The sequence below is a fragment of the Zootoca vivipara genome, chromosome Z1 (assembly GCF_965207765.1).
Source record: "Zootoca vivipara chromosome Z1, rZooViv2.hap1.1, whole genome shotgun sequence".
In the NCBI taxonomy this organism is placed as follows: Eukaryota; Metazoa; Chordata; class Lepidosauria; order Squamata; family Lacertidae; genus Zootoca; species Zootoca vivipara.
The window spans coordinates 66,661,310-66,678,508 of NC_142583.1; the positions used below are offsets into that span (position 1 = coordinate 66,661,310).

The following is a 17,199-nucleotide window of genomic DNA, read 5'->3' on the forward strand; positions in this document are numbered from 1 at the left end:
TTTAGAATTTTGGTGAGCATGGAGTTTAGAGCTTAGCTTATTGTTGCAAAGCAGGTGAGGTTTTCTTTCAAGGAAACATCCCCCCCCCCAGTCCAATATTCTGCAGCCTCCCTGGCTAGCTGTGAAGGCTGAGATGATTTGAAGAAAGAAAGAAAGAAAGAAAGAAAGAAAGAAAGAAAGAAAGAAAGAAAGAAAGAAAGAAAGAAAGAAAGGACACTTGTGAACATCTCTCAACCATCTTGAAAGTAAGATTAATGTGACAAAAGCCCTGGACTCCACTGATGAGAATGTCACTGAATTTTCCTCCCCTTCTGTTAATTTTCAAATGCTATTTCTTTTCACGTTAACTGGTGGGCAATGGTAAAAGAAACCCCCACAGGATAGATGTCACAGCACTAAAACCCATAGCTGGTAAAAAAAACAGTAGCTTTGCTTCCATCCAGATGCAGGTATTCATTCTTACGATTATTAAAATGTGATCTAGGCTGCATCCTTGAAGTTTAGAGGCTTGGTCATAATTTATTTTAAATATTTTCTCCTGCCTTTCCTTGCCACACAATAGTGTGGCGAGGGGTACTTTTCTCTTTCTTTTGAAAAAAAAAGACAAGTAATGATATATAGCCATACAAACAATACTCATCAACTAGGAAATGAAATGAAAACAAGAGACTTTGAAATTAGGACATGTTAATTGGGTGCATGTCCAGATTTTGTCTGAGTCCGGAAATATGACAAAGTGATGGATGATTCTAGTTTATTATATATAATATTTTAGCAAGAGGCAGCCCTGCATCAACTGTGCCTTCGGTTGAAGAGCATGCTCACATTTTCAATGCCAACAAGTTTCAAACTGTTTAACCACCATTGTTGCAAGACCAGAAGCCCTTGGAAGTTTTAGACGTGAAGGTTGTTAGAAGCTCCTGCTTGTACAATGGCTTTTATCCACGATGGCTAAATGAAACATTTCTGTTGAGAGGCATATTTTTCTTTATTTCATTTATCTTGATTTAAAAGGGGATTCTCTGCTTGTGCGCATCCCACTGTGGCATCTGGATGTGAGAAACAGGATGTTGGACTTAGTTGGGTCTTTGATCTGTTTCAAGAAGACTCATGAGTGTGTGTGCAATTAGACAAATATAATTCCCTCTATTTCCAGTGTTCAAGCTGTGAGTGGTTGGGGGTTATTGGTCTGTGTTTGTTTTTATTAGCCATTTTGAGTTTTTTAATCTTGTATTTTTATGTTGTGAGCCGCCTTGAGATCTATGGATGAAGGGCAGTATACTAAATTAATTAAGAATAATTAAGAATAATTCCTTATTTGCCAAATCCAGTTGCAGGTAGTTCCAATGGTGAACTGCAGCACAGGGCATAAATCGGGGGGTTTGTTAGGATTCATTCCCCGTCTGCAGTCATAGGGTTATTGGGTATCATATGACTGTATGTGTTTTCATTCCCACAGAGTAGAAGTGACGTAGACAGGATGTTTACGTGGGACTGTTGTTCCTTTGTTCTTTCTCTTTACTGGCTGTGATGCCAGAGAGAGGGAGCCATGATGTAGAGCTCCCAGTTTCTTTATATGTAAATAAAGCAGTTTAGCCTTATTTACTGACTTGTGTGTTGTCCATCACGTTTGTGAGAGCAATCGCATATCTGGCCTGTGGGACCAGTCTGACAACTGGCCCCCGGGACGGCCGAATTACTGACAGAAAACCACCCACAACCCACACAAAAGAGTGCTGTATCACCAGGATTTTTTCCCGGGGGCTCCCTAACCATCGCTCCCTAATAAACGTAGTTAAACAGCTACGATTGTTTGCTGTCTTCTTTACCGAAGCCAGTGGGCAAGAGTGAGAATATAGGGCTTGACACCCCGATATTCTAACAGGGGGTTCACGAGGCTTTAAGTTAGGAGGGGGAGATCCCTCAGCTGGGGGGTCCCTGCCCCAAAGAACAGCCCAGCGACGGCAAAGCAAGATCAATGGACTTAATTTTATGGGAATGGAAAACTGAGGGGGAAGGAAGAAATGCAGTGGAATGCCTGGGACCTTGAACTGATGCTCTCCATGATACAACATTTTGTTAGAGGGCCTGCTTGTCAATAACCTCTCTCCATTCTGGCAAAATGGAGTGTCCTGGGCTTTTTAGCCCAAAGGTGGAGTTTTTTGTTTGTTTTGGCTACCTGAGCCCATAATGGTTGATGAAACACAGAAGACCCATTTTGCTTACTGGACTCCAGGGCCAGGTTTTCCACTGAGCAGGGCACGGCGTCCTGTTGCATGGCCGACGGCTCTCAGGGCGATCCCCGCTACAATACTTGAAATGGACGGAGCGATTTGCACCATCGTGGAGAGGCTGGATGCAGCGCACGGTTCGGATCTGATAACCAGAGGTCCCACAGGTTTTGGTGCAATGCTCCCATTCTTCTGATACCCAGCTGAGATGGGGCAGAGAGAAGAGCATTAAATAGGAATACACTAACTACCGGTAGTGCAAAAGACTAACTCTGCCCAGGATTGATCTGCATGCAGCACAAATATCATCGTCGCTGGCTGTCGCTAAATCTAGCTTGCATCACCTGTAAAGATCTTCAGGCACCAACTTTAGACTTGGTTCTCTTAGAAAACCTTCTTGTGAAAATGATTGGTCATGATTAGAACATTTTGTCAGGTGTCCATCAATAGAATGGACCATCTTGGAAGATGGTGCACCTTCCTTCATGGGGGTGGTGGGGTGGTTAGAATCATAGAATCATAGAGTTGGAAGAGACCACAAGGGCCATCCAGTCCAACCCCCTGCCAAGCAGGAAACACCATCAAAGCATTCTTGACATATGCCTGTCAAGCCTCTGCTTAAAGACCTCCAAAGGAGGAGACTCCACCACACTCCTTGGTAGCAAATTCCACTGTCGAATAGCTCTTACTGTCAGGAAGTTCTTCCTAATGTTTAGGTGGAATCTTCTTTCTTGTAGTTTGAATCCATTGTTCCGTGTCCGCTTCTCTGGAGCAGCAGAAAACAATCTTTCTCCCTCCTCTATATGACATCCTTTAATATATTTGAACATGGCTATCATAACCTTCTCTTCTCCAGGCTAAACATACCCAGCTCCCTAAGCCATTCCTCATAAGGCATCGTTTCCAGGCCTTTGACCATTTTGGTTGCCCTCCTCTGGACACGTTCCAGCTTTTCAGTATCCTTCTTGAACTGTGGTGCCCAGAACTGGACACAGTACTCCAGGTGAGGTCTGACCAGAGCAGAATACAGTGGTATTCTGGGGTTTTAAGCAGAGGTTGGGTGACCACCTGTCAAGGATGCTATACAGTGGTACCTCTACTTACGAATAACTCTACTTACGAATGTTTCTACTTACGAACGGAGCTCCGTCCGCCATCTTGGATGCGGATTAGATAGGATTTTTTCTACTTACGAATTTTTAGATAGGGTTGCTTCGACTTACAATTTTTTTCTCCCAATGCATTCCTATGGGATTCGACTTACAATTTTTTTCAACGTATGAATGTGCGTTCGGAACGCATTAAATTCGTAAGCAGAGGTACCACTGTAGTTGAGATTCCTTTATTGCATGGAGTTGGACTAGGCAACCCTTGGGTACCTTCCAACTCTACGATTCCATGACCCATATTTGTATTTTTGTTTCTTTAATGTATTCTGCTCCATTTTAAAATTTGTTAAGTTGTTCCAGTTTTAACTGAGCTTCTGGACACTGAATGGCTATGTTTTTGTATGAGTTTGCTGCACAGACATCAAATAATGATAGTCATAGTAATTGATGCGTATATAACTGGATCCTACTCAGAGTAGACTCCTTTGAATCAATGGTCATGGCTCTCTTAGGCCCAGTAATTTCATCAGGTCTAATCTGAGCAGGATTTAATAGGCAGAACGACAAGTTCTTTCTGTCACATAGTTAAAGGCAACAAACTTTCAGCCTAAGTATGCAGAAACTTGAGGACGTGCAGAAGAGGCAGAAGGCTGCAAAGCGTAATCTCCGATTCCAAAACAAAGCCTCTGAGACAGCTGGATTATAGCTTTGGGGTTAGCACTTGATGTATTTCCCATCGTCCGTTAATATGTTGCCTTGGTAAGTTGTGGGAAGTCAAATACCAGGGCCTATCACTGAATCTGGCTACCTGTTGTTTCACTGAGGAGAGACTCTATGCCCGCTTGGAGGAAGCTTTTTTGACCCCACACTGCTGCTGCCAATACGTCACTGAAAAGGAGCAGATGCTTACAATGGCTGCGTACATTCCTGAAGGTTGCACATCCTACGAATGGGCTTGGGTTTTTTGCTGGCTTCACAGAAGCTGCGGTGTACCATTTTGCTATCACTCTTCCTGCGGCACCCATACTTAGTGTCTTGGAAACCTGGGGATGAAAACCAAACAACAATTCAGGAAAGAAAAAAAAAACACCCCACATATACAATGCAAACACAATCAGCTCTCCAGTTTCATCCCAAGTGCAGAATTTGGTGCAGTTTTTAATTTATTACAGAAGATCACTTGTTATGGGCTTATTACAGAAGATCACATGTTATGGGTTTTGCAATGTAACGTCCCGTATTACACAACTTTGGACTGAATCCAACAGAATCACAAGTGGAACCATTTCCCCTCCCTCTCTCCCCCTTGGGTACCCCCCCCAACTCTTTTTGGGATGGTTGGGAGAAACTCTCAGAGTAGATTTGGTGTGGGTGGGGGCACACAGAGGGAGCAGAAGGAAGGGAGATTCCACTGTGTCAGTGGTTCTGTCAAATACAACTCTTCATGTGCGCAGCAGTGCAGCAAGCCGGTGGGGTGCCTGGGGCGGCATGCGTGCCCTGCGCCCAGGGCCGTCTCAAGCAGGTCAGGTGCCCTGGCGCTGAGGCACGGAGATCACTCCGGCGCCCCTGCCCTCGCAGCGCGGCTTCGCCGTGAGCACCCTCCTGCCGGCCCGGCGCCCTGGCGCCCCGCGCCACTGGGACTACACTTACAGCCGGGCCTGTCTGCGCCCAGGAGCGGAGTCAGTTGCCCGCAGGACAAGGCAAGCTGGGGCAGGACGCTCCACGAGACCTCTAAGGAGTCTGCCTGCCTCCTCCCACTCAGCCGCCCTACAGCTGAGGGGGAGGCAGCAGGCGGACTCTTGGGGGCAACGCGGAGCCTGTGGGCGCTCAAGCCACTGCGTCACTCTTAGGAGAGACGCATGGCTCGAGCCCCGAAGTGAGTGCTGCCCGGCGTTCTGTCACCCCCCTCAGTGGTGACACCCGGGGCGACCCGCCCCCACTGCACCCCCCTTCCTCCGCCCCTGCATGTGTGGGCACTAAAAAGACACATACAGTTCTCCAATATATTCTTCTACTCCCTCCCACCAGACAATATTATGACTTGCCTCCTCCGCAAGGCTTGGAACATTGAGACCAACTCTTCAAAGCCCACTCAAACGTATCCAGGTCCTCTTGAAGTACATTGTTGCTGTTGACATTGGGGACTGAATCCTCGTGGATTATGTATTTGTATGTCAGGCTCGACTGCGTGACATTGTCCCGAGGGATGATCTGTAAAAAGGTTGAGCAAATGGGACAGAATGTCAGTAGTAGTTGGAAACATGGGCACTTCCTTCCTTTAGGAATTTTCTTTTCTTTTCAGAGCCAACAAGAGAGGAAGATACAGTATTTGCTGTACCTTAGCAAGTGATTTTTTTATTTTATTTTTAAAAAACCAACTCAAAAGTTGGTGGTTGTGCTGCTATTGTGGCTGGTAGTGTTGAGGGCAGCCTTCCCCAACCTGGTGCTCTCCTGATGTTAATGGACTATAGCCTCCATCATCCCTGGTCACGGTTGTGCTGGCTGAGGTTGATGGGATATGTGTTAAGAGTTTTGAGGCGATGTCTTGTTGGGGCTGGTCAGGATCAGACTGAGAGGTGGAAGCAGCGTGAGGAGTTGGAGGCTGATGACTCTGGCCCTGGAACAAGGTATGTTAGGGTCTTATGAGACACCTGAGCTGTCTGGTGATGGTGGGGACACAGCCAATGAGCAGCATGATCTTGGAGCGGGACCTAGGGGGCTATCAAGCTTTTGTTCCATGCCAGTCGAGCCCACAACCCTGGCACCAACACCTGAGCTGTGGGACCCTCCCCACAGGGGAGGCACCCCATGCCAAGTCTGACTCTGAGCTGGTGCTGTTTCATCACCCATCGCTGGCCTGAGCAGACAGCTCAGGCCTTAGCTGCCAAGTATTCCGTTTTTCGCGGGAAACCCCCAGATTTTAATACATTTCCTGCTTTTCTCCTGAATGGAGAAAAATCCTGGAAATCCCCCGGATTTCCTACCTGCCAGGGAGCCTCCATTTTGGGTGCCGCTCTGCCCATGTGTGGGCACCGGAAATCAGGCAGTACGGTACCGGAAGTCGCTTCTACGCATGCCCAGCGGCCATCTTGATGGTGGCCACATGGCGGCAGCCGTCACCAAGATGGCCGCCGCCATGCGGCCACCGTCACCAAGATGGCTGTCGCCATGCGGCCACCACCAAGATGGCCACCGGGCATGCGTAGAAGCGACTTCCGGTGCCTCTCTGCCCAATTTCCGGTGCCCACACATGGGCGGAGCGGCCCTGGAAGTTGCTTCTATGCAACTTCCGGAGCCACACCGCTGCTGATCCCGCATTTTTAAGCGGGAGACTTGGCAGGTATGGCTCAGGCCCAGCTACCAGAAGCCGTTCCCATTCTCTTGTGCAGTCCAAAGATGCTCCAAGTTTGCCACACTAAAGCCCTTCCCACTTATTTCTTTTCTAATCGGAGTTAGAGGGCATTGCCAACTGTTGGATGGACATCTTGGCTAGCCTAGCCATGCCTTGCACCTGTGGTGACTTTGACCTCTCCTTTGCCTATGCACTGATTTCATAGCTGCCAAGCTTTCCCTTTTCTCGCGAGGAAGCCTATTCAGCATAAGGGAAAATCCCTTTTAAAAAGGGATAACTTGGCAGCTATGTGATTTGATCATTAACATTTCTGGTAGGAACCGCAATCTGCATATAAGTCCTTCATCTGATGGGAGCCAGGATAATATGTACCATGTGGAGGTCACTAGACTGAGTTCCAGGCTGGTTCCAGGCTGATGGGGCAGCCAGACCATTGAAAACATCCAGCTACAATCCAGGAGGGGAAAGTCACAAATAAGGGTGGCCACAGAGCCTATCTTTGGTTTTCCCAGTAGTGATGTATGGAAGTGAGAGCTGGACCATAAAGAAGGCTGATCACCGAAGAATGGATGCTTTTGAATTATGGTGCTGGAGGAGACTCTTGAGAGTCCCATGGACTGCAAGAAGATCAAACCTATCCATTCTTAAGGAAATCAGCCCTGAGTGCTCACTGGAAGGACAGATCCTGAAGCTGAGGCTCCAACACTTTGGCCACCTCATGAGAAGAGAAGACTCCCTGGAAAAGACCCTGATGTTGGGAAAGATGGAGGGCACTAGGAGAAGGGGACGACAGAGGATGAGATGGTTGGACAGTGTTCTTGAAGCTACCAACATGAGTTTGACCAAACTGCGGGAGGCAGTGCAAGACAGGAGTGCCTGGCATGCTATGGTCCATGGGGTCACGAAGAGTCGGACACGACTAAATGACTAAACAACAACAACAATCATTACTGTACTAATTGTAACTGCTCCCTTCCTTTTCAGTCCTTACAGATGATTAGCCATTTTCAGATCCCCCCATAAAAGTGAATGGGGAAGAGAGAGAGCTTCATTTTACACAGAGTAGATCGGAACCCGAATCAAAGATTGAAGCAATACTGTATTTACGTGTAAGCTAAACAAGCTATAGCTTAGGGCCCCACTCTCTTGGGGCCCTCAAAAAAATTTAAAGGGGAAAAAACTGGATGTACATTTCCGAAATATAAGCTAAAAAATAAAATGGGTTTAGATACCTATTAGGTCCATAAATTACTATATAGCATATATTCAACCCACAAAACAGTGACAATTTGTTGTTGACAAAAGACAGCTGGACATATAAAGGGCCCCATTACCTTCAGTAGCTTAGGGCCTCATCAAACCTAAATCCGGCCCTGGATTGAAGTGTAGAGCACAAGGTGATTCAGAAATAGACTGGTATGTATAAAGGGCACAGAGACAGATACAAGGTGGATCTTAAGTCCCATTTATGTTCACCCCAACTATGTATGACTGATGGGTTCCCTCTAGTTTTGAAACTCACAATTTGGGCAGAACAATTTGTCACAACCACATGGCTATGTCCTTGTTGGTTTTGTGAGTGGATCTCCCAAGTTGATACTGCTTGGCATGGAACAGAGATACAAGCCCCGCTGGTCACACAAGAAAACTCTATGAAACAGTAAATGGAGCATGACCTACCAACACAACAATAGCATCATACAGTGGCCCATCCGTCTGAAGGGTTTCTATGTCATCTTCTATGTGGTACTCCCACTCTAAGCCGAGATCAATGAAGGAACGAGAGCCAGATCCCTCTCCTTTGCCATTCAAAATATAGTGACCTGTTGCCTGGTTCTTAACAGCTGGAAGGAACAAAAGCAGAAGTGGTGGCTGATTAATCATTGCAATTAAATTGGGCCATGTCTTCCTTAAAGACTATACAAAAGGCACTTGGACCTTCATTTTGCATTGTTTCGATGCCATGAAATTTGGGGTCTCGTTTAGCGATTCCGATAGGGCAGTAATGTGTTCTGTTTTACAGAAAGCAATCTATTTGATGACATCCTCTGTTTAAAGGGCTGCCCATTCCCAATCCATTTAAAGAACCTTAAGATGGGAGATCATGGACCTTGAAGTTGCCAAGGCACATTTAGCAGACTAGGGTCACCTGTTAAGTCTACCCCACTATGCATTTCTATTTCAATTATAGTAAATATAATAAATGAAATTTAGCCTATACACAATTTGTGCAAATCTGTGTTGTCTTTCCTCCTCCTTTTGGTGATACAGTTCATTTTTTTATTGGCAATGAATAAGCGGCCACCCAGGACCCAGAGCTTCTCAGCTCTGTCTCCCATTATCTAGTGCTTCTTTTTAAGCTTTAATTCAAACCCCGCCCACCCCACTGTGTTCCAGGCGCAATATGAAAGTAGATGTAGCCTCTGCATAGATGGTTTCTCTAGAGCTAATTTGGAAGAACAAAGCAGATTAAAAAATATATAGCAAGGGCAGGTTGGGAGAAGATGAAGGAAAGCACATGCAACGAGAGGCTGGGGTGGCTGGTTTTAGAATTATTTGAAGAGGTCAAAGAAAAAGTGGTGTTCACTGATACTAATACCGTATTGGCCCGAATATAAGCCACACTTTTTTTTCCCAAATTCCAACTGTGAAATGTTAAAGTGTGGCTTATATTCGAATACAGTATTACTACATGGCACCAATGGTGGCTAACCTTTTCAAGAGCACAAGAGAAGCCTGCTGGATCAGGCCAACGGTCCATCAAGTCTTGCAACCTGTTCTCACAGTGGCCAACCAGATACCTGCAGGAGACCTGCAAGCAAGGCCCAAGCACAAGAGCACTCTTCCCTCCTGCAGTTTTCAGTAGCTCACTGCCTTCAATCAGGCACACAGAGCACAGCCATCGTGGCTGGTAGCTATTAATAAAGTGGAACCTCAGTTTACAAACACCTCGGTTTACGAATTTTCGGTTTATGAACACCGCGGACCCATCTGGAACAGATTAATTCACTTTCCATTACTTTCAATGGGAAAGTTCACTTCAGTTTATGAACAGACTTCTGGAACCAATTGTGTTTGTAAACCGAGGTACCACTGTAAGCCATTTGTCTCATATTATTTGAAAGCCATCCAAGTTGGTAGCCATCACAACCTCTTGTGGGGGTGAGTTCCATGGTTCAACATGCCTTTCAGGCTGAGGGCCAAATGTCAAGGGTGAAACCAAAGTGTGTCTTCCTCTTTTTCACATTTAATGGTAAATGTTAGATGCAATTAATAGTTATTCCCCCTCCCTTTCTCCCGTTTACCTTTTGAAAAAAAGATTTCACCATTAATTTCCACCCCTTTCCCCATTAAGCCTTTTAAAACTCATTTCATTATTAATCCCTTTCCCCTGTCACGCCACACTAAATTCATTTCATTATTACTCCTTATTCATTTCATTCCACTATTAATATTCACCCCATTACTCCTTAATAACTTAATTTTATTATTAATTTCCACTCCCTGTCCCCCATGACTCCCAGTTAAATTTGTTTCATTATTATTTTCAAGTGCATTCCCCCCTTAATTCCCTTTTCACTTCACTAGTTTAAACCCCATCGCCCAAGTTCCCCATTAATTTGATTAATGTTCCTTATTCCATTTACAAGTTCTAATATTTGTTATGATCAACCATTATGATCATGGCTCAGTTGGCAGAGCATGAGACTCCTAATATCAGGGTTGTGGGTTAGAGCCCCACGTCGGGCAAAAGATTCCTGCACTTCAGGGGGTTGGACTAGATGAACCTCAGGGTCCCATCCAACTCTGCAATTCTATGATTCTACGTTTTTCTAAAGAGCTATTACATTGGCTGCCCTCTTTCTGCTGCCCTTGTCAGCACTCAGATGTGAAAGAATAGCCCAACCTGGTGAGAATATAATGAATATTGGAGGGAGGGAGCTGCAGTCCGAGATAGGGAAAGAGGCGGTAATGAAACACCAAGATCCTTTAAATGAGGTGAAATTATTGCCATCTTCAAATATATCAAGGGCTGTCAGACGTAGCAAGCTGGTTTTACGCTGCTCCAATGGCCAGGGCCCAAACCAATGGATTCAATTTACAAGAAAGGAAATTCTGATGAAATATTAGGAAGAACTTTCTGGCAGTAAGGGCTATTTGGTGGTGGAAAGGTCTCCCTTGGGAGGTGGTGGACTCTCCTTCCTTGGAGGTTTTTAAGCAAAGGTTGGGTGGCCATCTGTCATGGATGCTTTAGTTGAGATTGCATTGTAGAGGGTTGGACTGGATGACCCTCAGGGTCCCTTCCAACTCTACAGTTCTATGATCAGGAGCATTCTGTAGCTTTTGGAGATCAGATCAGATAATAATAATAATAATAATAATAATAATAATAATAATAATGATTTTATTTATACCCCACCCTTCCCGGTCCAGAAACCGGGCTCAGGGCAGCTAACAACAAATATAAAACATTTTTTTTGTGTAATAAAATAAAAAAATTCCTTCAGTAGCACCTTAAAGACCAACTAAGTTTTTATTTTAGTATGAGCTTTAGTGTGCATGCACACTTCGTCAGATACACTTGAAACAGAAGCAACCAGACCCTTATATATATTCAGGGGGGGGGGTGATGGGAATGGGTGATGGGCTGTGGGAGTGGTAAACCTGTGGATGGCTGTTAACGGCTGCTGATGGCTGCAATAGGTCCTGGGGGGGAAAGCAAGGGCTGAGGCTAAAGAAAGCTTGATCATGCATAATGAGATAAGAATCCTATGTCTTTGTTCATCCCAGGTGGCTCCGTGGTTTTAAGCTTGGTAATGAGTCCCAATTCAGCAATTTCTCTTTCCTGTCTGTTTCTGAAATTTTTCTGTAATAATTTTCTGAAAATTTTCTGTAATTTTTTTTTGTGTAGTTAGTTGTATTATGTGTTGTTTTGGGGTTTATCATGAGGTTCCACACAGGAAGGTGAAAGACAGGTGATTAAAGACCCTTCGTGAGAGGAAGGGAAAGGAATTTCTCTCAGGGTGGGAGACTGGGAGAAGAATGGGAAGCTCCCAGGTGAGAGCTGAGAGGATATGCCACCCTTTGTGAGGGGCAAGGGTTAAAATATATTCTCAATGTTTTATTTTGTTTTGAGTTGTGGATTCCCCCCTTTTTTGTTGTATTTGTAGTATTGTTTTATAGATGTTCCTATAAAATGAATAATTTTTTTTTTAAAAAAAATGACTTAAAAACAACACAAAGTACAACATAAATATAGCATTCCCAGGGCTAACTAGCCAAGTTAGTCCTGCTAAGACCCACAAGGAGACCAGGGAAGTATTTAAATGTGGGGATCCAGAAAGGTTTCTTCATAGAAAAAGGGAAGGGAAAAGGGGATGGAGGATCAGGCTAAATTGAAGGCCAGGCGGAATAGCTCTGTCTTACAGGCCCTGCGGAAGGTGATCAAGTCCTGCAGGGCCCTAGTCTCGTCCACCAGGTCGGTGCCATCACTGAAAAGGCCCTGGCGGAGGATAATTTGACTTCTTTAGGGCCCGGGACCCTTAGGCTGTTATTATTCATGGACCTTAGGGTCCTCTGCGGGACATACCAGGAGAGGTGGTCCCGTAAGTACGAGGGTCCTAGGCCTTTGGCAGCGAAGCTATAAGAAAGAAAGATGCAGATTGCTGAGTGGAGGGTGGATCCCACCAGCTTCAGCCTCGATTCCACCAAGCTCACCTCCTGCCTTCTTACTTGCAACCAGACCATGGGGTGACCCTGGCTGACAGCTTCATTCTCCTTAGCCTCATGATGCCCTTGCAGAACTTACCAGGGAAGAGGCTGGAGACAACACTAGATTTAGTTGCTTCTGCCCATCCCTGGCTCTCTGGCTCCACCTACCGTTGGGCTCTCCGCTGTCCTCCCTATCGGTCCCAACTGGCACCAGCCACCACTGCTGGCGCAGAAATTGTTTCAATGTGCAAGAGGCAGCAGAACGACTCTGGGGGCACTTACCAGCAGTTTGGGGTGCACACACGGCACACACGGCAAAATTTGCAGCTGTTATCTTGTAGAGATGTAACTGGGGAATGTGGCCAATTGGAAAACAGGCTGATAAAAATAATAAAATCCACTGTTGCAAAAAATAGAAATGGAAATGTAGGTGTCCTCAGGGACTACAGTAAACCTTTGAGGAGAGGCTTATCCAGACTGAGTGCATCCCAAGTGTTTAAGTGCTTCGTATGCATTATTGCCTCAGCTCCAATACCTGAGGCTCCAATTGCCTGAGGCTCCAATACTTTGGCCACCTCATGAGAAGAGAAGACTCCCTGGAAAAGACCCTGGTGTTGGGAAAGATTGAGGGCACAAGGAGAAGGGGACAACAGAGGATGAGATGGTTGGACAGTGTTCTCGAAGCTACCAACATGAGTCTGACCAAACTGCGGGAGGCAGTGCAAGACAGGAGTGCCTGGCGTACTATGGTCCATGGGGCCACGAAGAGTCGGACACGACTAAACGACTAAACAACAACAACAACAACAACAACATGCATTATTGCAGCATTCATTGCAACAAGCTTTATGACAAGCCAGGAGGACTTCCATTTCCATATTTCAAATGTGCAGATTAAGGCTGAAAGAATAGTAGCTTGGTCTGCCCACCTAGGGATTTGAACCGGAGACTTCCAGGCTCGCAGCTCACCATTGTACAAACCAATGCAAATTTATTCAGAAGTCCCGCTGAATTAAATGCCACTGATTTGCAAACTTGCATACGATTGTGATCTATGCCAGGTCCCTAGCATGGAACACCCTATTTCTTGCTGCTCATTTGGATCAACCAGTTGATCTGTCCACCTCTGTAGACTTGATCAAGTCAAGGGTAACCAAACCAGGAGAGATACATCACATCCATAAAAAGGTAAAGGTAAAAGTAAAGGTAAAGGACCCCTGACAGTTAAGTCCAGTCGCGATTGACTCTGGAGTTGCGGTGCTCATCTTGCTTTACTGGCAGAGGGAGCTGATGTTTGTCTGCAAACAGTTTTCTGGGTCATGTGGCCAGCATGACTGAGCCACTTCTGGCGAAACCAGAGCAGCCCACGGAAATGCCATTTACCTTCCCGCTGTACCTATTTATCTCCTTGCACTTTGACATGCTTTCAAACTGCTAGGTTGGCAGGAGCTGGGACCGAGCAACGGAAGCTCACCCCATTGTGGGGATTCGAACCGCCGACCTTCCGATCGGCAAGCCCTAGGCTCAGTGGTTTAGACCACAGTGCCACCCACATCCCTATCACATCCATACCAAACATTCAAAGTACAATTGGGGCACATTTAAGCTATATGCCTTCACTAAAAAAAAAAATCCCTGGGTTCTATAGTTTATGAAGGATTCTGGGAACTGTAGCTCTGTGAGGTATAAGCTACAGTTTCCAGTTTTTTTGGGTGGTGTATTCATGTTCTTTAAATGAACAGTGTGCATCTCCAGGGGTTTAATGGGTTCTGGAAAGGCGCGGGCATGAAATCTTTCTACCACCCTGTTACCCCTACTTCCTGAGGGACCAGCTTTCCTGGCCCCTCAGTTTTCTTACAGCTTCATGCCTTCTGCATGGCAAATTGATATAGCTCCTCATTCTTCTCCAATTCTGTTGAATAATGATATTATAAAATGGCTAAGCTATTTATTTTGCACCTAAAGGCATAAATAACAGTCTTCTCTTCTGGACATGCTTTCAAGATGAGGACCACCACTTAGTTTAATCGCCTCCCATCTGTGGATCCATTGACTGATCTTCCTCCTAAAATATGCCATTATAGTGAATATCAGCAAATCAACAGTGGACCGAGAGAGAACATCAGCTTTAAAAGAGCTCATACAATGCACATCTGCACCAAAGGAGCATCTTATTGATTTCTCAAAGACCAGCTATTATTTCTTTGAGGGGTTTAGATTTCAGATGGCCGACAAATCATCTGCAATTGTTGGACTTGAAAAAAAATATGAATTGATTCCTCCTGACTGATATTTTTAAATACATGGCAACGTTATGAGACACAAATGGTGGGAAGGTGACTGATGTGCTTTTCTAAAGCTCAGAAGTGCCAGCTGCCATTGCATGATATTACCGATGCCTCAGAATGTAAACTTTTGAATGGAAACATGGGGGGCGGGGGGGGGGGCAGGACCCTCTTGGACAAATACCACTTTAAGTGATATAATTCTGCAAAGCACAATTGTGTCTGCATACTCAATACATCAGGCAGAAATGGATTTGAGAAAGCACAATTTAAAACAATAACTCCTTTCTAGCATAGTTAGTGACCTATGTGAAGCAGAAATTGATAGGGCCAGGCCAAGCTCAACCACATGTTTTTAAGCTTCAGTTTTTGGCCAAATTCACTTGCCTGCTCAAATGAAGTGCCTTGGCATGACCTACATGGCAGGAAAGCTGGGTTCATGACGGAATATAAACTCGGCAGGGAGCTGCATCCATTTCTAGCTCTCTGATTCAGGTTACTAAACAGCTTTGCCTCATTCACACATTATATTTCTTTGGTTTGCTATTTAAGCATCTTAGATGTACACCCAGACAGACGGGCTGCAGCAACTGTGATAAAGTAAAGGAGCTCTGGGTCTGTTCAGTGCATGGATGTTGAAAGATTCAGGACAGACTGGAAAGAATTGCTCCTAAACACTTTGCATCATTCAACTACGGATGTTTGCTCCCACAAGAAGTGGCGATGACTACCAACTTGGATGGTTGTAAAACAGGGCCAGACAATGGCTACTAGCCACAATAGGGTTGTTCAACATCCACTGTTGAAGACAGTAGGCCTAAGAATACCAGGAGTTGTAAATCACAAGTGAGGAGAACACCCAGGTACTTCTTGTGAGCTTCCCATGGAAATCTGCTTGGTTATTGTCAGGGATTGGTCTGAAGATGAGGACTGGGTCATACATTCTATGGCAGACCAGCTTCTCTCCGATGGAGAGCTGGAGGGGGAAGAGTCGTCCCCCCCGTCCACAGCGTGTTTAAAAGCAGAGAGAGTGAGAGAGAAGCTGAAAAGCTTAGGGAGGAGTTACCCGGTTTTGAGATAATGACAAGAGAACCAGAAGGGAGGGGGCAGCGACTTGAGAAATCACTTGGGAGTGTGGGGGACCTCCCCCTCACCACAGACTCAGAGGTCCGAACGTATCAGCGAGAAAAGGAATCAGAGGGAGGGAGGAACTTCCTGCTGGCACCCAAAATGCTGCGGAAGTTGGGAGGAGGGTTTAGAGTAGCCAACTGCCCTCCTTGCAGAGAGATGTGTATTTGTGCTCGCAACATGATGCTGTAATGAAAGGACTATAAATCTCTCAACTGCTTGTTAATTCTTATCTGTGAAGTTACCAAAGGGAGATGAGTGCTCTTCAGGCCTGACCGTTCTTGTGAGAACAAGATTCTGGATCCAGCAGGTCTCCTCTTATGTTTTTTTTAACTCTTCCCCATGCTGAATTGAGTTCCACGGGTTATAAAAGTGATAGTGAACCGCAAATAAAATGTCAAGTGAATTGCTCCACAACCTGAACCACAGGAGGTACCACTCAGACTCCCCAAGTGACCAGGGTGATGTCTGCAATGGGTCCTGCTGGGCATCTTCTGGAATGTGGTGTTAGGGCAGAGTTGTTGGCAGCATGGTCAAACCTAAGCAGAGAAGCACTTACCAAGAATGTGAGGGGTAGCCTCGTCTTCTTGGACAGACACATGTCTAGCACCCGGAGGGATGTCAAACATCTTAAGGTAGCCTTTCGCATGTGGAGCAAGGCATTGGGAGGAGGCAGAAGAGAAACAAAAGGAGAGAGAAAAATCATTGCTAGGGTTAGTAGGTTGCAAGAAGAGGTTGGCCCCATTTGCAGAAGAGGTGCATCCATAAACCCATGAACAGTCAACTTAAGGACAAGTAGGTTTGCAATATTGGCGATTAGGCAGCCTTGTATTCCCCATATTTCAATGGGGGGTGGGGGAGGCAATCTCATTGCAAGCCATTTACTTCATTTTGTTCTCTGGGGAACCATATCAATCTGGGTAATTTAGACAAAGCATTTTTGTTTCCTATGTTTTGTAGAATGGAAATAGCAGGACACCAGGGATCATTTACCCCTGTTATCATGTGTCAGTTAGATCCTTTCCAGAATAATAAATACACATTGTTAAGAATTCATTTCTTCCCCGGTGGCTGAGATCAGGCCAGCGGGGCATTTTGTGAAAGCACAGAAGCTGCTGTCGCAAGTCAAATTCAACACCCTAAGAATTTCAGCTTACTGTTTGACAGACTTCAGTGAATCTAGTTCATGGTCAGAATATTGTCAGCTTTCAAGAAGCTCCCATTGGAAGCATAAAATGGTTTGTCTGTGTTTGCTTTTCCTGTAAGTGACTGGTCAGCAATTAGAAGTAATGCAAGAAGAAAAGATGGTTCTGCGGTGGCTATGGATGCCCAAATTTCTGCAAAGAGTCAAAACTTACCCAGAATATTTTTAGATTCTCTGT

At 45.4% G+C, this 17,199-nt stretch overlaps 1 protein-coding gene across 1 annotated transcript in view; it reads right to left on the reverse strand.

Annotated features, from left to right (window-relative positions):
• The window catches only part of ADAMTS3 (ADAM metallopeptidase with thrombospondin type 1 motif 3), a 141,220-nt gene that overhangs the window by 13,169 nt on the left and 110,852 nt on the right, over window positions 1–17,199 (reverse strand). Inside the window, exons 16-20 of the mRNA XM_035103109.3 lie at window positions 16,377–16,457; window positions 8,373–8,536; window positions 5,386–5,551; window positions 4,251–4,383; window positions 2,227–2,434 (exon numbers count right to left, since the gene is read on the reverse strand). Of these exons, the coding sequence (XP_034959000.3) occupies window positions 2,227–2,434; window positions 4,251–4,383; window positions 5,386–5,551; window positions 8,373–8,536; window positions 16,377–16,457 (752 nt within the window). The remainder of the gene's footprint in view (window positions 1–2,226; window positions 2,435–4,250; window positions 4,384–5,385; window positions 5,552–8,372; window positions 8,537–16,376; window positions 16,458–17,199) is intronic.